Source organism: Panthera tigris, chromosome A2, assembly GCF_018350195.1.
Source record: "Panthera tigris isolate Pti1 chromosome A2, P.tigris_Pti1_mat1.1, whole genome shotgun sequence".
Classification (NCBI taxonomy): domain Eukaryota; kingdom Metazoa; phylum Chordata; class Mammalia; order Carnivora; family Felidae; genus Panthera; species Panthera tigris.
In genome coordinates, this window is record NC_056661.1 from 589,253 (window position 1) to 610,176 (window position 20,924).

General features: G+C 64.7%; 1 protein-coding gene across 10 annotated transcripts in view; it reads right to left on the reverse strand.

The window, feature by feature from the left end:
- SBNO2 (strawberry notch homolog 2) overlaps nucleotides 1-20,924 on the reverse strand; it is a 49,387-nt gene that overhangs the window by 10,725 nt on the left and 17,738 nt on the right. For 6 of the 10 annotated variants that reach the window (XM_042977521.1, XM_042977518.1, XM_042977517.1 and 3 more), the window contains exons 4-12: nucleotides 20,492-20,603; nucleotides 6,340-6,501; nucleotides 4,021-4,104; nucleotides 3,670-3,766; nucleotides 3,188-3,342; nucleotides 2,974-3,107; nucleotides 2,804-2,894; nucleotides 2,581-2,724; nucleotides 150-267 (exon numbers count right to left, since the gene is read on the reverse strand). In XM_042977521.1, the coding sequence (XP_042833455.1) occupies nucleotides 150-267; nucleotides 2,581-2,724; nucleotides 2,804-2,894; nucleotides 2,974-3,107; nucleotides 3,188-3,342; nucleotides 3,670-3,766; nucleotides 4,021-4,104; nucleotides 6,340-6,501; nucleotides 20,492-20,603 (1,097 nt within the window). Of the gene's footprint in view, nucleotides 1-149; nucleotides 268-2,580; nucleotides 2,725-2,803; nucleotides 2,895-2,973; nucleotides 3,108-3,187; nucleotides 3,343-3,669; nucleotides 3,767-4,020; nucleotides 4,105-6,339; nucleotides 6,502-10,498; nucleotides 10,754-13,567; nucleotides 13,622-14,062; nucleotides 14,184-15,460; nucleotides 16,342-20,491; nucleotides 20,604-20,924 lie in introns of those variants that run through there. The other 4 variants (XM_042977522.1, XM_042977523.1, XM_042977524.1 and 1 more) reach the window with 4 other exon arrangements.

Sequence of the window (20,924 nt, forward strand, 5' to 3'; positions counted from 1 at the left end):
CCAGGGGTGCCGAGCGGGTGGAGGCAGATGGCAGAGGGAGCCCCGAACGGGTCTGGCATCTGCCTGGGGAGAGAAGCCCTGCCTCTGGACCAGGTGCTCCCAAGGCCCCCCGGGGCGCCCCCCCCCCCGCCCCGCGCCTCCCCCCCCACCTGTGGCGCTGGCGTAGACCACCCTGGCCAGGGGCAGCTTGTTCTGCAGATCCAGGACAGCCTTGCCCATCTTCGTGGAGCTGGCATTCTTGGCTTTGTGACACTCGTCAAACACGATCTGGTGTGGGCAGGGGTCAAGGACTGTTCTGGGAGACAGACAGCCCCGGGGACCCTGGCCGGATGCCCCAGGCCACCCCATTCTGAAGGAGAGCTCGGCAAGGTGCCTGGGGGGTATGCAGCCTCGGGGTGGGAGCCTGGGAATGTCACCGCCAGGGCAGTGGGAAACAGCCTCAGGGCCCCCTCTCGACTGCTGAGGACGCGTGCCGGGTAGGTGGCGCAGACACACACAGACACTCGTGCCAAGGGGCACGGCGAAACGGGGGTCTCTCAGGAAGAGGGCTGGGCTGGGAGCAGGCAGGCATCCCAGCTGTGACGGGTCCCCTAGGGGGGGGGCGGGGTCTCTGCGTAACTTCTCACAGATCCTGGAGACAGAGCACCGGGGAAGGTCTTTGTATTTTAAGAGGGAAGGAACCAGTTACAGGCGAGGACGCGCGCCACCGAGGTGTTCTAAACACAAGACACGCTTCTCCTCACACACGCGCGCGGGCACGTACGCGCCTCACGTGAAGCCCGCTTTACGCGGCTCTGCGGGAGCGACACTGGGAAACAGGAGCGTGGGGGTGAGCGCACAGCCTCCAGGTGGGCCGGCCGTCATTTGCCCCAGGCTGTGTGGGGTCTTCGCCCCAGGCCGTGCGAGCTGTCGCAGGGCAAGCGCAGCGCCCTCTGGTGCCGGTGCCGGTTCGGCACAAGAGACTTGCTCCATAGGACAGCTGGCATCTGACGGCAGTAAACCCGGGAGCTTGCCCAGCTAAGTGGGAAGGACACACGGGCCGGTGTCCCTCTTCCTATCTGTGACCGGGACCAGGAGAGAGGAGGACTTTTGGAGAGTGCCGGGCGGCCCTGGGGCCGGTCACCCCACTTCTGGGAAGGGGCCCAAGGAAAGTGAGAAGGGGGAGAGGGGGTGATGGGGCACCCTGGCCGGGCCCAGTCACTCAGGGTTGTTTATGACCCAGAGAGAGAGGCCGGAAGCTGCCTCCAGGCCCTGGGGACAGGGCGGCACAGTACGTGATGTGCAGACATACCCAGGCTCAGGCGGGGAGGACGGGGACAGCCCTGGGGACAGTGCACAGGAAGATGAGTGCCCTTCAGTGGGGGCCAGGCCGGCCCCCCCCCCCCCCCCCCCCCCGAGCACCGTGAGGAGTGCCGAGCCCGCTGTGCGCACCACGGGGCAGACTCCCTGGCGGGGGAGGGGGTGGGGTGGGCTCAGGGGACCCTCCACAGGCGCCAGTGCAGAAATCCGGGAAAAACCGTGGCCCCCGCCCGGCACCTCAGCAGGGGAGACAGGGGCGTGTGCTGGTGCCTGACATGTGTGATTCAACGGCTCACACACGACCCACAGCAGACTGTCCTGCTCTTGCCTGTACTGGTCCCCCCGTCGCTTTTCTCTAGTTTGCGAGACGCACAAAACCAAGCTTTCTAAATTCCAAGGGAGAAGAGAAAGGTAGAAACTCCTCCGATCCATGAAGCTCCTGCCAAGTCGGGAAGTATCTAGAGCCAGTACTGGTACGGATACCCCCCAACTGACCAACCGGTCAGCAGAGCTCCTGACCCCCAGCAGCCTGGCTTTTGGCCCAGCTGTCCTCCAGCTGGCCCAGCCTGGCCTGCCCACCTGCATGGAGCCCACAACTGACCGGGAGGGAGAGGGTGAGGAAGAGGGGGAGGGGGGAGGGGGGAGGGGGAGAGAGAGGAAGAGCGGGGAGAGAGAAGAGAAGAGGAGGAGGGAGGGGGGAGGAGGAGGAGGCAGGAAGAGAAGGGGGAGGCAGAGGAAGAAGGAGGGGGAGGCCGAAGATGAAGGAAAAAGAGGGAGGAGAGGAAGAGAAGGGGGAAGGCAAAGGAGGAAAGAGGAGGGGAAGGGTGAAGAGGAGGGGTGGAGGGAGGAGAGGGTGGAGGGAGGAGAGGGAGGAGGGGAAGAGGAGGAGGGAGGAGGAAGGGGAGGATTTAGAGGAGGGAGGAGGAGGGGGAGGATTTGGAGGAGGGGGAGGATTTAGAGGAGGGAGGAGAGGGAGGGGAGGGAGAGGAGGAGGGGGGCAGAGGAAGGAAGCGCCCTCTGCCCCATTCCTTGGCCACAGGCACCTTCCCGCCCTGGGGCCCCTCGGCGCCCCCGCGCCTGTGGTCGCGGTCCAGCTCGCCGGAGCCGGGACGCCGCCGCCGAGCCAGACCGCAAGAGGACAAGGGCGGGCACTGAGGGCGAGCGTCCTGCCGGGAATGCCTTCCAGCGGGCGGCGCGCTGGCATCCGGGACGGGAGGAGGGGAGGGAGGTCCCCGTACTGCGCAGCCCCGCCCCCGCCCCGCCCCCTCTGGTTCAGGATACGACTCCGTCGAAGGCCTCCCCGCACCACTCCAAGATCTGGCGGATGCGCGTGCGGTGCTGCCCGCCGGCCTGGCTCTCCCCGATCAGGGCGGAGTAGGTGGCAAAGAGGACGCCCTCTGAGGTAGTGTTGTCGCCGTACTTGATCTGGGGGAGAGAGGCGGGCGTGGGGGTGCAGCCGGGCTCACTCCGGGACCCCGCCAGAGGAGGGGGCCACCCCACCCACCTTGCTCAGCGCGTGCACCGCGATGCCCGGGGCGTCGATGTCCCGAAGGTCGCGCTCCGCGTCATACTTGAGATCGTTGGAGACGCTGAACCTAGGGGTGAGGGCCGGTGGGTGCCATGGCGCCCCCTCCCCTCCCTGCCCACGTGCGCGGGGTGCGAGGGCACACTCACCACAGTGACTTCTTCCGGCCCCGCAGGAAATTCTCCAGGATGATGCCAGCCACCGTGCGCCCCTTGCCGACGCCCGCACCATCGCCAATGAGGAAGCCGGCCCGCTGTCCGCTGGGGAGCAGGACCTCGTGTTGCTGCGGGCCGAGGGACGGCGGTCAGGGCCTGGCAGGAGGCCCCCACGCGGGACGTGGGCCGGGTGGGAGGCCGAGGTTACCTGGCAGGCGTAGGTGATGGCCTCCAGCTGCAGGGCAGACAGGGCCCCGCTGTCCGAGGCGGGCAGGGCAAGGGTGTAGGTGATGTCTGGCGGTGGGACACTGGACAGCGTGCTAGTCTCCACCACGCGGTCAGGGTGCTGCTTCCCGATCTTGGCTGCGGAGGCAGGGCCGGGGGCAAGTCAGGAGTGTGGCCAGGGACAGGTCAGGGGCGTGGTCGGAGTCTCAGGGTTGGCTGCGGGGGGGGGGGGGGGGGGGGACCTATCCGTGCTTCACACAAAGGGGTGCGGGACAGATCCGTACAATCCTAAGCGGAGAGGAAGTGGGCTTTTCATGGTACGCTCTGTGCTGTCTCAGGCGCTGTGCCGAGCAGGGATTATAGAAGTGGCCCCAAGGCCAGCCCACAGCTCCCAAGCCCCTCCAGAAACCTGGAGCAGCCAGCACCCCCCGCCCCTGCTGGGGTTTCGCAGGGCAGAACACTCACATTTGGAGGGCACGTAGTCGGCGTAGGTCTCTGCGTGGCCCAGCTCGTCCCCCTCCTCCTCCTCTGCCTCCTCCTCCTCCTCAGGCTGACTTTGAGACTGAAGGTCGGTGCAGGAGCTGTGGTCAGGGCTGGATGGCCCTGTCCTGCCCAGCACGGCCGGCCTTCCCCCAAGGGGCAGCCAGGCCAGCGAACAAGAGGGGTGGGGAGTGGCCCACCCGCCCCCAGTGTGCTGCCTCCCAAGGGCCCATTTCCCCATCTGTAAAACGGGCAGATCTTGCTTCCAAAAGGCTGCCTCTGAGCGTTCTAGTCCCTACAAGAGGTGGGCAGGGCGGGGGAGAAGGCCTGGCTCACCTGGTAGCTGACGAGGAGCGGGGTGCTGGAGAGAGAGGACACGGGGTCCTCGACGCCCGTCCACGGCCCGCGGGGCAGGAGCAGCTGGAGGGGACAGTGGACATGAGCCTGCAGACAAGACGTGTGGGGGGGAAGCGCCTCCCCGAGCCCCCTGACCCGGCCTCCGGCGGGGGGGTACCACGTGGTCTTCCTGCCCCCTCCCTGCTGCCCGCCAGCTGGTTCGTTTGAGCAACAGGCTAGAATTCCCATCAAACAGAGCAAGGACACGTCCCACGTCCCCAACCGCAGTCACACCCGGCAGAGACTGAGCACCTGAGTCTGATCCAAGGGAACCAAGAACCTGATAGGCAAAGCTGGTGCCTGGGTGGGGGTCCATCAGCCATGGGGGCATGAAGCCCACCTGGGATTAGGACTCATGTGGTGTCCGGGGAGCCTGGGTGGCTCGGTCAGTTAAGCACAGACTCTCGATTTCGGCTCAGGTCACGGTCGCATTTCATGAGTGCCAGTGCCGCATGAGGATCTGGCTGAGAGCTCAGAGTCTGCTTGGGATTCTCTCTCCTCCTCTCTGCCCCTCCCCCAACCCGACTCGCGCTCTCTCCCTCTCGAAAATAAATAAACTTAAAAAAAAAAAAAAGAATTCAGCCCACAGATTCAGAGCAAATTCAGCTCTGGGCAGACCCAGCCTACAAATTCAGAGCTCACAGATGGGCCAGGACGGGAGACCCAAATGCTCTAGGGCCATGTCGCACCTGGCCCTTGACCTGCCCACCCTCAGGGAGTAGTTACGCCCATGTCTGAACAGTCACAAAGAGCCTGGGTGGGGTGACTTCTCGGCCCCCAGGACACACAGTGAGGACACAGCACGGTCCAGACCAGGGTCTGTGCAATTCCAAAACATGCTTACCGTTAAAATAAAAACATGACAATCACGTGGCCACCTTAAGGACAGGTGAGGAATGGGATAGAACTGAAAAAATCCCTTCCAGACCCCGTCTCCCCTGGGACTCCCACCACCCCAAGGCCAGTGACTGTGAGTGCCAGGTGCCCATTCCTGAGCACACACGGAGCTCGGGTATCCTTTACGGTCTCCGGGATGGCACGGGCCCCCAAGGCATTTGGTCCCACGACACCCCACCTGATTTTTACAACCCCCCGCTGTTTTCAAAGAAGAAAATGTAACGAGAGCAGGATGCCGGCAGGCCAGGAACCTTTCCTCAACCCCCAGTCCCCTTCTTCTCAATGAACAAAAACAAACAGCCTGGCCCGGGTTCCTGGAAGGCTGAGTCAGGCCGGCGGGCTGGCAAGCAGCGGGGTGTGGGTGCTGGCGCGCCCTGCCGTCCGCTCCAAGCCACCGTGCCTCACGTTCTCCACCGGGAGCAGTGGGCTGCTCGGAGGGCAGGAGGGGGCCGGGGTCGCCACCATGGCTGCCCAGGGCAGGGACCGCGCCAGGCTGCCTCGGGCACTTCCCGCCCCTCTGCTGGCCCCATGCCGGGCCCCAGACTTCCCAGGCCCGGCCCTTCTGCGTCTGGGCCGTGGACGCTGCCTGAGGAACGTCAAAGGGGCCGGGCGGGCATCGTGTCCACTACCGTGTACCACCTGGCAGGGCTCCCCGGGCTCCCCCCGGCTGGCTCTGGATGGAAGGGGCCGCTCCCCCTCGGACACGCGTGGCCCCCATCCGTGTTTCCGATGCCGCCCGTCAGCCCTGAATGAGGGTTCTGGCCCCCGAAAGCTAGAGGCTTCTCTCCCAGCAGACAGCCCTAAGAGGCCTGGATGGGCGAGGGCTCCCCACGCCCGGCATTAGCCCCGGTCTTCCTCACCGATGTGCCTGCTGCCCCGGTCCTGGGAAGGAGCTGGAGTCCGGGCCTGGCGCACGCGGAGACCCTGCTCACCTCTGGCGACTCCTGCCCGGCCTCATCTTCCCCACCCCCGCCCGTGTTCCGAGGAAGCAGCTTCACAGACGCCAACCCAGCGCGCTACCCCCTGCGGAAGGCCGGCCGGGGGCACCCCCTCCGGTGCCTCCAGCCACTGCCCAAGGTCCTGGGCGCAGAAGCGCCAGGGTGAGAAGCAGCAGTGTTGGAAGCTGCTTGCTGCTCACCTCCTGGGGAAGCCCGCGTCCCCAGCAGGGCAGAGTGTGGGCGCCGAGCCAGGGGAGGCAGCGAGGTTGGTGCCTGACCGCCACAGGAGTCCCGCCCCAGTCCGTGCGTTTTCCGGGCTGTGCGGGAAACAGGAGGACGCCTGACCTGTGACCTCACTGCCGTCTGTGAACAACAACCTGAACCCGCCCCCAGCCTGTGGACGGGGCCCTCGGAGGGTGCTGACCTTGTCCTGGGCGGAGGGGCCAGTGCTCACATCCCAGATGGTGGGCACCTGGCTGAGGCTGTCAGCCGGCAGGAAGTCAGGTGTGTCCGCGATGTCTGAGAGGGAGTCCACGGACGAGGAGAAGATGGAGGCGTTGGAGAGCTCGTCGAGGTACGTGGAGTCCTGTGAGACGGGCGGGATGAGAAGCGGCCGGCGCGGCCGGGGCTGGGGGCAGCCGCACCGTGCACACGCCTGCTGCCAGCAGGAGCCAGGCGCCCGCCCCGCGGGCATTCCCCGAACACACGACGCTCAGGCAGGGAACCCGACACGAGAGGCCACGCGGGGTGTGGGTCCGCGTCTGGGAAACGTCCAGGACAGACTCATCCACGGACGGGAAGGGGGCTCGTGGGGACGGGGGAGGGGCTGAAGGGGTGGAGGCGACGGCTGATGGGGACGGGGTCGCGTTTGGGGAGATGGAACGTTCTGGAATTAGGTGACACTGGGCACATGTGACACCAACGCACGGATGTCAGAACACAGAGAGCCCCGCGCCTTCCAGGAGGTGGCGTGCTGTACACGGTACACACAATTCGGAAACCTAAATTTAAAGAAAATCGGACGCGGTGCGGGGTGTTCCCACGTCGCCCTCCCTCCCACCCCTGGTTCACAGGCACTGAGGACCTGTGTATACCCTGTTTGCACCGGATACCAAGGACACTCGGAGACCAGCCCCCAAGGGCTCCTGGGCCAGCCTGGAGTGAGCCCCCCAGCCGGAGACCCCCATGGTGCCCTGCTGGGTTCTGGTGTTCATACCACTAGCCACCAGGAGGGGGCAGTAGGTGTCCAGTTTTGCACACAGGGCCCCGGGGTGCCTGAAGCTGGGGAGGGGCAGGCCTCCTTCCCCATCCCTGAGGCCCTGCAGGCCCGGGTCAGGGGGCGGGGGCACAGCCCTCAGCCGACTCCTCATGGGGAGGGAGTCCCACAGCCCCGCCCAGACGAGGCCCTTCCAGCCGGACCTCCACAACAGAGGACCAGACCACGCTGACATCTCAGGTCAGTCAGTGGGGGCATTTTGTGAGCAGGGCAGAGGCCAGTGGGGTTGGATGAGGCCGCATGTAGGAGCAACGGAGTCCCCAGGCCCTGTGCACCGTCTACGTGTCTCGGGCTGTCGGGGCCACTGGAAGGCCAGGGCCAGCCGGGTGGGATGCCAGTGCACAGGCACGGGGGGACGGCGAGGCAGACAGGCAGGGCTGGCCAGCGGGCGTCTTGGGCTCTGGGGATGAAGGGGATGCGTGGGCCTGGAGCCCGCCTGTATGCAGCTGGCTCGGCCTCCAAGATCACAGCTGAACTGGCTTCTGGGGGTGGAGGCGGCATCCTTGCAGCCCCCAGGTCCCTGAGAACAGGCCCCTGGTCTCGGCTGGTGCTCCTGCCCCACTCCATCTGTGAGGGCTGTTTCTGGAGCTCCCCTCCCATTGATCTGTGTTGGCGTCAGATCCCCATTCCTGGGTGGGGGGGTGTCTCTAAGTGATAACGTCCAGCTCGCTCCGATGCCAGAGCACACACAGCCCCAGGACCGTGCAGGCTCCGGCCCATTGTGCCCTCGGGAGGGGGTGGGCACGGAGGGGGTCAGGCCCCCCCTGAGGGAGACTAAATGCGGGAGACTCTCTACCAGATGGGGTTGGTCCCAGAGCCAGGCTGGGACTCAGGATCTGTGCTGCAAAGACCACCCGTGCCCACGTCAGCTGGTGTGCCTTGACTGGATGCCACCCCGAGGCGCCCTGGTGGCAGATAGCATATGGGAAGGCAGAGGGACTGCCACTCGCTCCCGCCCCTCAGCGGTGCCAAGCCCAGACCCGTGGGAGGCGGACCCCGGTAGGACCTGCCAGCCTGGGCAAGTCCCGGCGAGGAGGCAGACAGCGGCTGGCAAGACCAGCTCAGGCAGGTGGTGGCCCAGGGAAGGTCTGCAAAAGTCCGCAGCGCTGGGTCAGAAGCAGGGAACACCATGCTCACAGTGGGAAAAGGCACAGCCGGACACTTGGGACGCCCATCACCCTCACGTGAGAGCCCAGTAGCTCAACAGGCCACAGCAGCCATCTGTGGGTTGGGGGAGGACTCAGGTGGCAGCGTGGGGTCTGGCCTGGCTATGAGGACTGCTCTCTGCCCACCAGGACCTCCTATGGACTCTGCCCCATCCCGGGGCAGCTGGGGTCAGAGGTGACCGAGCCCGAGCCTGGCAGATAACGCCAGGAGAGGCTGGGCCACAGAAGCTGGCCGCCCGCTCCCTATGAAACAGCATGGAGCACGGACCCCTGCAGGCTGCCTGGGGTGGGGGCTGGGTCGGGGTGGGGGTTGCTGTGTGTCCTGGCTAAAATCTCTCTGGGACCGCATCTGAGGGTGGCCTTCCCAGAGGACGCCAACCAAGCCTGGTCAGAGTGACAACAGCACCTGAACCCATGAAGCTGGCAGCCCCGAGGGGCCCTGAGGGGTGGCCCTGCTTCCTAAAGGGAAAACGGTCACCAGCAGTAGGATGGGCAGGTGGGGAGGAGCCCCGATGAGGTGGGTGCTCAGGGGGACCATAGCCCTGCATGGGCTGCACACGGCGACCCCTGCCCACAAGGACCGTGTGGAGCCCGACCGGCACACCCGGCCGGAGACCAAGGTCAACGTCGGGGGTGAGGAACCTCGTGGGCAGCGGGGGCCCCAGGTGTGACGGCATGAGCCAGACACTTCGCTCAGAGCCATCGTGGGATGAACCCGGCAGGGGGGACATCCTGCAGGAAGCCTGTCCAGTCCTCCTCCTGACCGCCTGCCCGGGGCATCCACCGGAGAAGAGGTGGAGAAAGCGTCTCAGCCCAGTGGGGCCTAAGGAGAGTGAGAACCCGATTCACGCGGTGTCCCGATGGGGTCGTGGGACAGAACGAGGACACGGGAGGCCGAGGGATCTTTGGTCGATAATGATGTATGGGCGCCTGCCTGTCCCACCGACAGACGCACCGCGCTGAGGTGCGGTGTGAACAGGGGCCGGGGCGTGGGAACCGCGCTACCTTCAGTGACCGTGCGGGTCACGCTGCTCCAAGACAAAAGGTATTTAAGAGCGGGGATGGGGGCGCCTGGGTGGCTCAGTCAACTGAGCCAGCGACTCCTGATTTTGGCTCAGGTTGTGATCCCAGGATCCCCACAGAGCGAGTGAGTGGGCTTAGAGCTGGGCGTGGAGACTGCTCCCGAACTCTCTCTCCCTCTGCCCCCTCTCCCCTGCTCATCCTCACTCACCCTCTCTTAAAAAACAAAAACAAAAACAAAAAAACGGTGGGGATGCTGCCCTCAGCAGCCCTCACCTTGATTCTTGGGCCAAAGGGAGGCAGGGCCTCAAAGCGGGTCACCAAGAGTCCCTCCCAGCTCCACTCCCTATAAGGAGTTGGCGGCAGGATGGGGCAGGAGCTGACCCCACCCAGGGGCGGCTCACCCAGCAGCCCCCCTGTCGGGACCTGAGGCCCAGCAGCCACCAAGCAGACCTCCGAGACCAGCCAAATCCACACGAACCCTCTGCGGGCGCCCCGCAAAGCGCCTGCCCCTCAGACCCCAGGCTCCCACCTGGCCCCATCTGCTGTGTCAGTGGGGCGGGAGCAAGCCGCTCATCCTGACAGTTTTGGGGGTCACCTGCTGTGGTTACTGTCTCGCAGCATTTTGGGGTTCCCCGCACCAGGCGAAGACCTGGCGGGACCCGGGGGAGCTGCCAAATAGTGGCCCCGCTCTGGCCACAGACCGCCGGGTGGGGACAGGATGGCCCCCACCCCAGACCTGCTCTGGGCCTTCCCTGGGGCGAGGGGGGGTTGCTGCACACACTCAGACCCCAGGAATGCCCTGCAGAGACAGGCTCTGTCACGCGGGCCCCGGGGAGGGGCTGGACCCCTTCCCGGAGCCCCGGGGGGCCGGAGGAGGGCCGGAGGGCCGGGGCGCTCCTACCTGGCCAATCGGAGCCCGAGCGGACGGCACTCCGCCAGCTCCGTCCCGGGGCACCCCGGACGCTGTCGAGGTCGGGCGCTGAGCCCCGGGGGCGGCAGGGCGCAGCCCGGAAGGTGCCGGCCGCGCACCTGCGCGCCCCAGGCCCCGCGGCCCCGCTCCGAGGACGCGGGCGGCCGCCTTCCCCGCCCGGAGCCCCGCGGGCGGCGCGGAGGGTTACCTTGTTGAGAGCCGCGAGGTGCAGCCAGAGCCGCAGCTGGGACATGGCGCGGCCGCGGCGGGTCCCGGGAAGGCGGCGGGCGGCTCCCTCCGGACCGCGGCCGCCCGGCCGCTCTCAGCCCGGCTGCATTTGCATGTTGGTTTAGTCACCGCCAGCGCCGACTTCCCCTAAGGCGGCTGACTTTCAGGAAATGATGGCCGCCTGGGAAGTCAGGGTGATTACTGGCAGAGCGAGAATTCCTGTACTGGGCGGAATCTAGCCACAGACCTCTCGGCGGGGCCGGGCCCCCGCCCGCCGGCTCGCACCCTGCCGCCCCGGCGCCCCCCCAGCGCCCACCCCGCCGCCGCCGCCGCCGGGGGCCGGGGGCACGCGGGGGGCCCCTCCCGGCCGGCCCGCCTCGGTCTCCCCAGACCGCAGGGCGGCCGGTCCGGGCGCCCTAAGGCCCGGCCGGTGCCTCCATGCCCCCTCCGGGCAGCTCCCGGGCTTGGACAGGGGCCTTCACCAGCTGCCCCCAAGCACCCGGCAGCCGTCTCCGCTGCCTCGCTGGGCTCACGCCCCCCAGCCCCCGGCCTTTGCTCACGCTACCGCCTCACCTGGAGTGGGCGCGCCCCCTCGGGACCCCGGCCCCCACCGTGTTCCTTCTCCTGGAACTTTGCCAAGGGGTATGGCTGCCCCCGACACCCCCATTCTTTCCTCTCCGGGCCTGCGCCTGCACCCCTCGGCCCCGCACAGAGGGTGGGACACAGGCAGGGCTCGCAGGCAGGGGGGTGTGAGGCCCTGGCGAACCCTGTGGGGTCAGGTGTCCTCTTCCCCGGGAAACAACTGTTGCTTTTAGAAAACCCACTTTGGGGGCGCCTGGGTGGCTCAGTCGGTTAAGCGTCCGACTTCGGCTCAGGTCACGATCTCCCGGTTCGTGGGTTCGAGCCCCGCGTCCGGCTCTGGGCTGACAGCTCGGAGCCAGGAGCCTGCTTCCGATTCCGTGGCTCCCTCTCTCTCTGCCCCTCCCCCACTGGGGTGTGCATGCGTGTGTGTGTGTGTGTGTGTGTGTGTGTGTGTGTGTGTGCGCGCGCGCGCATGCGTGTGTGTGCGTGCGCGCTCGTGCTCTCTCTCAAAAATAAATAAGCTTAAAAATTTTTTTAAAAGAAAAGAAAACCCACCCGGTAGGGTGTTTGTGCCACGTAGCCGTCACTTGGCTGAGAGGAGCAAGCTGGTGAGGCGAGCCTCGCAGCATAGGCTGGGGGGGCATGGACACACGAGGGGCTCTCGCTGGGGAGAGACCCCGGGCCGCGGGCCTGGTCAGGGACAATGAGGGACCGCGGGGTCCAATGCTGCAGACGCAACAAGGCCACCGTGGCTGCCCCTGTCCTGCCCGCACCTCACGGCCGGCAGACGCCCGAACCCCGACAACGGGAGGGGAGGGCCGGGCCTGGCCGGGCCCACCGCGTGTGCAGGGGAAGCGCAAAGGGCGACCAGCCGGCAGAGAGCCGCTCGGCACCGTCAGGCAACGAGCAAACGCAAACCGAAACCCGTGAGACACCACCTCCCGGCCGGCCGCCGGGACCGCGCCACTCGGCCGACTACGGCTAAGCGTCAGCGGAAGTGGAGGAACCAGAACCCCGGCTGGCGGTGGGGACGAGAAGCGGGGCGGTCTGTCTGGAAGACAGGCCCGCGGTCAGTTCCTCGTCAGGTCGACCCCAGGGTCACCACACGACCCCGCGACCCCGCTGCCGGGTCCACACCCGAGAGACACGAACACTCACGGCCACGCAACCCCCACCCGCACGCCCACAAATGACCACGTCCCCCGTGCACGCGCACAGATGACCGCGTCCACCGCGCACACGCACGTCCCTCGGCCGCCAGCAGGGGCGAGGCAACCCCCCCCCCCCCCCCCCCACCGCGGACGAACCCTGAACACGCGACGCTCAGGGAGCCAACCAGACACGAGAGGCCCCACGGGGTGTGAGTCCGACTGTGTGAAACGTCCAGGACGGGCTCATCCACGACGGGAAGGGAGCTCATGGGGGCCGGGGATGGGGAGGTGATGGCTGATGAGGACAGGGCTGCTTTTAGATGAGGAATGTTCTGGAATTAGAGGTGGTGGTTGCACAATTCTGTGAATTTACTTAAAAGAGTGGCTTTTACTATTTTTTTATAACAGTTTTTATTCTTTTTTTTAAGTAGGCTCTACACCCAGTATGGGGCTTGAACTCACCACCCTGAGATCAAGAGTCATGCACTCTACCAGTGGAGCCAGCCAGGTGCCCCAAAAGCATGGATTTTAAGGCATGTGGATTCTCAGTTTTATTTTCATTTATTGATTTTTTAAAGTTCGTTTGTTTATTTATTTAGAGAGACACAGAGACAGTGTGAGCAGGGGAGGGACAGAGAGAGGGAGAGAATCCCAAGCAGGCTCCCGTGTCAGCACAGAGCCTGATGCCGGGCTTCAGCTGACGAACCGTGAGATCACGACCTGAGCCGAAACCAAGAGTTGCATGCTTAACCAACTGAGCCACCCGGGCGCCCCGACTCAGTTTTAAATGTGTATTTTTGAGAGACACACATGGGGCAGAGAAGGGGACAGAAGATCCCAAGCAGGCTCCGTGCTGACAGCCCAACGCGGGGCTCGAACCTACAAACCGTGAGATCGTGACCTGAGCCAAGTCGGACCCTCAACCGACTGAGCCCCCCCAGGCGCCCCAGTTCTGACTCCGTTTAAAAATAATCACTGGGGGGGCGCCTGGGTGGCGCAGTCGGTTGAGCGTCCGACTTCAGCCAGGTCACGATCTCGCAGTCCGTGGGTTCGAGCCCCGCGTCAGGCTCTGGGCTGATGGCTCGGAGCCTGGAGCCTGTTTCCGATTCTGTGTCTCCCTCTCTCTCTGCCCCTCCCCCGTTCATGCTCTGTCTCTCTCTGTCCCAAGAATAAATAAAAAACGTTGAAAAAAAAACATTTAAAAAAAAAAAAATAATCACTGGGAACTGAAATAAAAGATGAACGCAGTGCCTGGGCCAGGCTCTCATTATTAGATTTAGCATAAAGTCCATCAAGTTTCCAGCACAGTTACTGACCTTTGAGTATCTGTCCCCCAAATCTCGGCACCAGACTGATGGGCAAGGGTGGCCCTGAGGAGACAGGGAAACCGGGTGGGGGTTCCCACACCAAGAAGTCAGCACCCTCAGGGCTGTCCTGCGCCCCCCCCCCCCCGCCCCCGCCCCCGGTGGCTGTAGGCTGTGCAGGTCTGCTATGTGTCTGGACAGGGGTGGAGGGGCCGAGGGGGGGGTCTGGGCAGAGGCCCCGGCACCAGTGTGAGTGGGGTCGTGACCAGGGACGTGACTGGTTCCCTCCCCGTCTGGCTGCGTCTGGGCCGCAGTGCTGTCTGGCGGGACCCTCTCTCTGGCCCCAGACTGACCCTCTGCCCTGTGGCCAGGCCACGTACAGAGGGGCGGGCGAGGCCCAGCTGCCCCGGGATTCCCAAGACCCTCCCGGTCTGTTTTGGGCTCTCCCCTCCCCACTAGGCCCCCACAGCAAGCCTGTGCCCAGGTGGCCTGCGTGTCCTGACTTACGGCAGAGGGTGTGGTGGGCATTGCAGGCTCCCCTCAGGCACACTGCATTGCTGGAATGTTCCTGTTGAGGGGTGAATTGTGTCCCCCCCAAATGACATGTCCAAGTCTTGACCCCTAGTGCCTGTGGAGGGGACCTTATTTGGGTATAGAGTCTTTGCCAATACAATCAGTTAAGATAAGGTCGTACAGGAGTCAGGTGGGCCCAATCCGGTGACCGGTGTCCTTGTAGGAGGGAAATCCGGACACAGGTGCGTGGGGAGGCAACCATAGGCCACGGGGGCAGGCGCCGCTGCAGGTGGCACAGGCCAAGGGACATCTGCAGCCCCCAGGACCCTCCCTCTGACCTCGGACTTGTGGCCCCAGAACTGGCGCCAGGTCTCCCTGCTTGCGGTGCTCTCTGGGGGCCGCCCCAGCTCCCACGGCCCCCTGAGACACTGCTGCCATAGCCCACTGTCGTGGGGACAGCAGCCCCCGCCAGAAAACTGACCCTGACCACCCTGTTGCCATCAGGAGAGGCTGGAGCTCTGCTCCCTGTGGCCAGACCCTGACCAAGGGCTTTTCTGCAGGCCTCACAGCCCCTCCCTCCCGTCCTCGTCCCTGTCCCCGGTTCCCGGCGTCCCAGTTTCTGTGCAGAGACCCTCTGGAGACACCTGTGCTCCCTGTCGCCACCTGTCTGCGGCCCTTAGTACAGACCACGGAGCGGGGCTTCCTTGGCCATGGCGCTCGGCATGGACCACGGAGCTGGGGGCGGGGGTGGGGGTGGGTTCTCGGCCGCGGCTCAGAGCGAACCGACGGGCTTCCTTTGAGAGGAAACCTCCCTCTCGCTCGGTTTGCCGATGCCGGTAACTCCTGGGAGCCTGCTGGCGGGGCGTGCGGGGCCTCCGATCCCTGCTGAGATCCATTTGCAGAGCGTCCGGGCCGCCCGCCCCTCACTGGAGAGCTGCTGAGAGTTCGCAAAGCACTTTTCTGAGCTGTGACCTCATCCTGGCTTCCCAGAAGCCCCAGGCCAGCAGACGGAAAGCGTCCTCACTGAGTGGATGCGGGACCCACCCGAGACGCCTGGACTCTCAGGGTGGACGCCCGCTCCAGTAACAGAGTGAGGGGGGCTCGGTGTGTAAAGAAGTGCCCTCCCCCAGAGTCCAGCTGAGACGTTAGGGGTCCAGGTGACCTTGGGAGGAGGGGTCGGGGCAGCCCCCACTCCCAGGGAACGCGTCTGCGGGGGGCGGGGGGGGGGAGCAGTGAGGATGAGCACCGGGGGTGTAGCAGGGAGGGTCGGGTGGTCACGCCCACAACCAGGACCCCAGATACCCGGGTGGGGAGAACGCGGGGGTTGGGAGGGCCGCGCTGCGACGTCGAGTCCTTCACCCGCCGCCACGACTTCAACATTTCTCCAAGTACCTCCCCCAATCAGATTCAGGTCCACAAAGAAGCCGGTTACCGATGTTCACAGCAGCACAATTCACAGTCACCCAAATCCACGCTGTGGGAACAACCCAGATGCCCAACGAGGGATAAACGGACACCCACAACACATCCACCACGGACGCGCACGTCCACCGAGGACCGTGTCCACCGCGCACGCGCACGTCCCTCGGCCGCGAGCAGGAGCGAGGTTCCCGCCCCCGCCGCCCCGCGGACGGACCCCGAACACGCGACGCTCAGGGAGGGAACCCGACTCGAGAGGCCACACGGGGTGTGAGTCCGCGTGTGTGAAACGTCCAGAACGGGCTCATCCACTGCCGGGAAGGGGGTTTCCTTTTGGGGTGATGGAACATTCTGGAATTACATGGAGGTGCTAGTTGCATAACCCGGTGAATTTGCTAAGTCAGTGAGTTGTGTGACACGCAAATCATATCTCACCTAAAAGTAAAGAACGAGTGAAAAGCCACGCACTCACACCCAACACACAGTGCTCCCGGGCGGTGGGAGACCCCACGTGGGGCCCCTCGACTATCCAGGTCGCTAACAGACGTGGGAGCCTCAGTGGCTCTGTGCCACGCACAGTGAGAAGGGGCCCTTCCCTGGGGAAGCAGGTGGCATGAAGGCTGAGGCAGGGACCTCAGGGAGTGGGCCTGGGCCATTCCCAGTGGCTACAAGGGAGGACACAGAGGGACAGAGGCTCCGACAGCCAACACAGAAGCAGCGGATAGCACCTGACCGTAGCCCGTGCTGTCGCCAACATGACTGAGTAAGGGAAGGCACAGCTCTCCCTACGGAAGACCTCCGGCTGATCGACACGGCGGAGCAAGGACAGAAACGTCTGCCAGCCAGACCCCGTGGCGGCCGTCACTGCAGGCAACGTCTACTGGCGCCTGGTGAAATCCACCCCCCTCCACACCACAAGGGACCAGGGTCCCTGACGCACCCTCGCAGGGGGAGAGGGGAAAATGGCAGCGACCTGACAGTGGATGGGGGACAGGGAGGCGCGGGGCTGGAGGGCAGGACCGTCAGCGGTAAGGCACACCAACGCCAGCAGGCTTGGAAGTGACGCCCCAGGAGGACGCGGCGCCCCGTCTGCGGGACTCCTGTCAACAACACAGAACCCCTCCTTAGCGTGAGGGCCCCAGGCCAGCCCACGCAGGGGCCCTCGGCGGCGACCGACCAGCTCTCTACAGAGGCCTCGGGGCCCCAGCCCCGGCCCTCGGGTCAGTCACTGGTGCTGTGCGGGGGCTACTCTCTGCGCCGTGATAATGGACCGTGGTTCCAGAAGACAACAACGTGCCAGGACACTGGGCAAACGAGTGACAGTGTTCGAGGAGTGTTGGTACTGTTTTTGCAACCTCCCTATAAGCTAAAGTGCTTTAAAAGTCATCTCGTCACGAAAACCTTAACGAACAAACAGAAAAAGAGAGTATCAGACCTTAAATTTATAGATAACCCCTGGGTGCACGGGCCTTCCGAACTGGAACCTGGGCCCCTGGGCTCTGGGCCTCTGCAGGGGGCTCGTGGTTTGAACGCCAGGCCCGCCCCGCAGGGCAGAGCCACCTCAGAGTGGGGGTTAGCCTTGACCTCCTGCATTCCTGACAGAAGGGTCCCACAGGATGTGGGCCCCACCTGGGTGTCTATAAAACAGGAACCCTGGCATGCCTGATGGACTCAGCCAGTAGAGCATGCAACTCTTGATCTTGGGGTCATGAGTTCAAGCCCCATTTCGGACATACAGTTTACTTAAAAATAAAATTAAAATTAAGACAACAACAACAACAACAACAACAACAATAAAACAAGGACCCCACATAAAGGCGTGACCAACCTGCCACCAATGGTCCTGGGTCTGGGTCGGCTCATGTACAGAACCAGGGGAGATTCCTGGTTCCTGGTACAGAACCCGGTACCCCTAACATCCAATGATTCAGCCCTAGGCACAACAGAAGGAACAAAGGCCCTCAGACAGCAAAGCCAGAGCCAAGACCAACCACAGGACTGGGAACCAACGCCATAAGCAGTCCCCGGGGAGATGGGCGTGGGATGCCGACCCCAAGGAACTGCTTCGTGCCCCAGAAGGACGTTGGGAGAGAAGCTTTCTCTTTGCAGGCAACAAGAGTCACACAGCTCCTCTCCTTTCTCATTTTGCTTTGGCTGCTAGGAAACTCAGAGCTCAGGTTTAGTTAGGAGGAGGTACGTTAAGGCCTGCAGGCCCACGTCCACTCCTTGCCCCAGCCCAGCTCTGGCTTTTCTATTCCAATTTCTTCTGACTTCTACAACAGTGGGGACATTTCGAGAGTGTGCCAGGGGCCACGTGAGGGCTTCACATGGTCCATCAGATTTCTCTTGCCACTGTAATGAACTACCACAAACCTCATGGCTTAAAATAGCACACGCTTATTACCTTATGGTCCTGGAAATCAGAAGTCCAAAACGGAGAGCTATGCTCCTCCCCGGGGCCCCAGGGACAGCCCTCTCCCCCCTTTTATGGCTTCCAGAGGGGGCGCATCCTGGGACCACAGCCCCTCCTCATCCTCATGGCCAGCAGCGCGGGGTCTGCCTGTCTCTCTGCCTCTGACCCTCTGCCTCCCTCTCGAGAGGGCCTTGTGAGGCCTCCGGGCCCCCCGGAGCACCCAGGGTTACCCCCGCCTCGGGGGCCTTGACGAGGTCCCCTCTGCTGCGTGAGGGGACAGGTCCCCAGTCCCACGATCAGGACGGGGACGTCTTTGAGGCTGTCCCTTTGCCTGTCACCATGGTGATGTTATTTGGTCAGTTAGGAACGGAGGGTGTCTGCGGTGGGTCCACTGGCTGAGGCACAGCTGTGAAGGGCCTCGAATGCCAAGCTCGGTCTGGCCCCTTCCTGTCCTCGCTCACAGGCCCAGCGGTCACGAGGGAGGTGATGGAGACCCACAGGGCCTCAAGACCCTTCACCGCATCTGAACTTTGGTCTCACATCTGTCAATCCCACGCTTGGCACGGGGTGAGATTTTGTTTGAAGAAGCGGCTTTAGAAAAAAGATCTGGGTTCAAGGTGCCCCCGGCAGGGTAGGCTCCCGCCACATTCAGCAGATGCTCAGTAGGTATCCGTGGGATGGAGGCAGCTGAGCTCCCCTGCACGTGACGAGAAACGGGCGCGGTGGCCCCGAGGGGGTCTTGGTGGAAGAAAGCGTGTCTGCTCCGGGCAGAGCCAGGAGCAGCTGTGCAAGCCGAGTACATGAGACACCGTCGGGGGACTGGGGCCAGGGCGGCGGTGGGGGGGCTACTGGGGCGGGGCCTGCGTGCACCCGAGCCTCAGCTTCCCCGTCCGTGCGGCAGGTGACGCCCCAGCGTGGGCGTCAGCATCACGGGACGCCACGTCTGGATGTGGAGCTGTGTCGGGGACACGTGCGGAGGAACTTCATCGGGGCTCAGAGCCAGGCAGGGCCGCCAGCCCCGAGGCACGGCAGGCCAGAGAGGGTCTCGGGCCGCGGACGGACCAGCTGCGTCCCGGGCTGGGCGACGGCGGCCGCCAAACAGAGGGGCCGGGGCATCCCTTGCGGGACGGGGCCCCGTCCACAGGGCCCTCCCATCCCCCTCCCACTGACTCCTCACCCTGGGAGGTCTGGGGGCCAGAGGAGGCCGGCGTGTGCCCCCAAGGGCCAGGGGGGCCCCTGTGCTCCCATCTCCTCCAGGCCTGGCCAAGTCGTTTCCTGGGCGGCCACAAAGCGTCCCAGATGGAGAGGGAGGACTTAACACACCGGTGTGCCCCAATGGCCCTGCGGGGGAGACACCCCAGGTCAAGGTGTCACGGGCCGCGATCCCTGGGAGGCTCCAGGGGAGGCCCCTCCTGCCTCGCCCAGCTCCTGGCATCCCTGCTCGTGGCCGCGTGGCTCACTCTGCCTCGGGGTCACGTGCTTCCTCTGTGTCTGTCTCTCCTCCTTTAGGGTTAGGGCCATCATGATCTGGGATCACCTCATCTCCATCTTCAGCGAAATGACACCCACAGAGACCCTGTTTCCAAAAACGGTCTCATTCCGAGGCTCTGGGTGGGCCCGGATTTGGGGGACACTGGTCCAGGCTCCAGATCCCTGCCCGGCCAGGCCGCGTGGACAACGGCCAGCCTCCTGAACTGCGCTTGTCTGGCTCTAGCGGGTTTGAGCTGACAGGTCCGAGCCACAGCCTCCCAGACTGCCACCCCCACAGGCCCCCACTTTACCGGGAAAACAGGCTCAGGGGAGCTGAGCCTCTGGGGCCCTCCAAGCTGGCCGGTTCCCAAACTGCGTGCCACAGCGAAACCACTGGGGCCATGGATTCCAAACTTCCCAGGGAGACCACGCTGCCCGGCTACTGCCAGCCCCAGCTTCCGATCGCCCTGGGCTCCTTCCCACGAATCTTCTCGCGGGGCCCGGTGTCCGGGCCGCCAGAGAAGTCGCGTGCCATTAGAGACGCCTGCCGGGGAGGGTCCCCCCGATTCTCCAAAAAAAGAGATCACACGTATCTCTTCCTTCGGTTTGGGTGGGTGACGCTCTCCAAATAGCTGCTGTTTGGGGACATAAATGCCAACAACGGGGTTTGTGCCGGACGGAACGTCGTTCTGGCCAGGGGCGCGGGGAACACGGCGGACCCCTGCCGAGACGCTAAGTAAGGCACCCAGACGGAGCAGGCGCGGGGGCCTCTGCCCAGGAGAGGAAGGCGCTAAGGTCTGGGAAAAGCGGATCAGATGCTCCACGGTACCGCCCCACAACCCACGGCGGGGGCGTGAGCAGCACGCGGACAGGCGTGGCCCCTAGCCCAGCTCTCGCGCTGCCCGGAAGCCGCCCTGACAGGCCCACGCGGGCGTGGCTGTGAGTCGGGAGCCCTCAGGCCAGGCCTGCAGTAGAGGGGAGCACTGGCTATTCCCAAGTACAAGCCGGGGCTCCATGCGGCCCTGAGCCCAGCCCGGGGCCCGGCCAAGGCCACCAGTGCGTGGCACGGGCCTCCGGGAGCACGTGGGGATCGAAGGGTGACTCTGGCTCCAGGTCCCTACCTGAGGAAAGTCGCCTGTCTTTGGCAGGAAGCTGGGGGTGGCGGCGGAAGGTCCGCAGCTGGTGTCCGCGCAGGGCTGGCTGACGATGAAGGAGGTGGAGTTCATGAACTGGCTGCGGGCAGACAGGGAAGGTCAGCCATCGGGAGCCTAAGGGAGGGCTCTGGCATCCGAGACACTCAGCTCGGAGCAGAGGCCCCCGTGCCCCCGTCCCGGAACACAGTGCCCCGGAGAGACCTCAGGCCTCTGGCTCCGTGCTCTGGGTCCTTTCCATAGGCCATTCCTCGGCCTGGTTGTGGGCCCGCTCCCCCGGCAAACTCCTACTGACTCTTCAAAACCCAGGTCGCCATTGCCCTCTGCAGGCAAGTGCCCTCCCCGCTCCTTTGCCCCCAAAGCTCTCCCCCGCTGCCCAGGGCCACCCCCTGCCCAGAGGGTA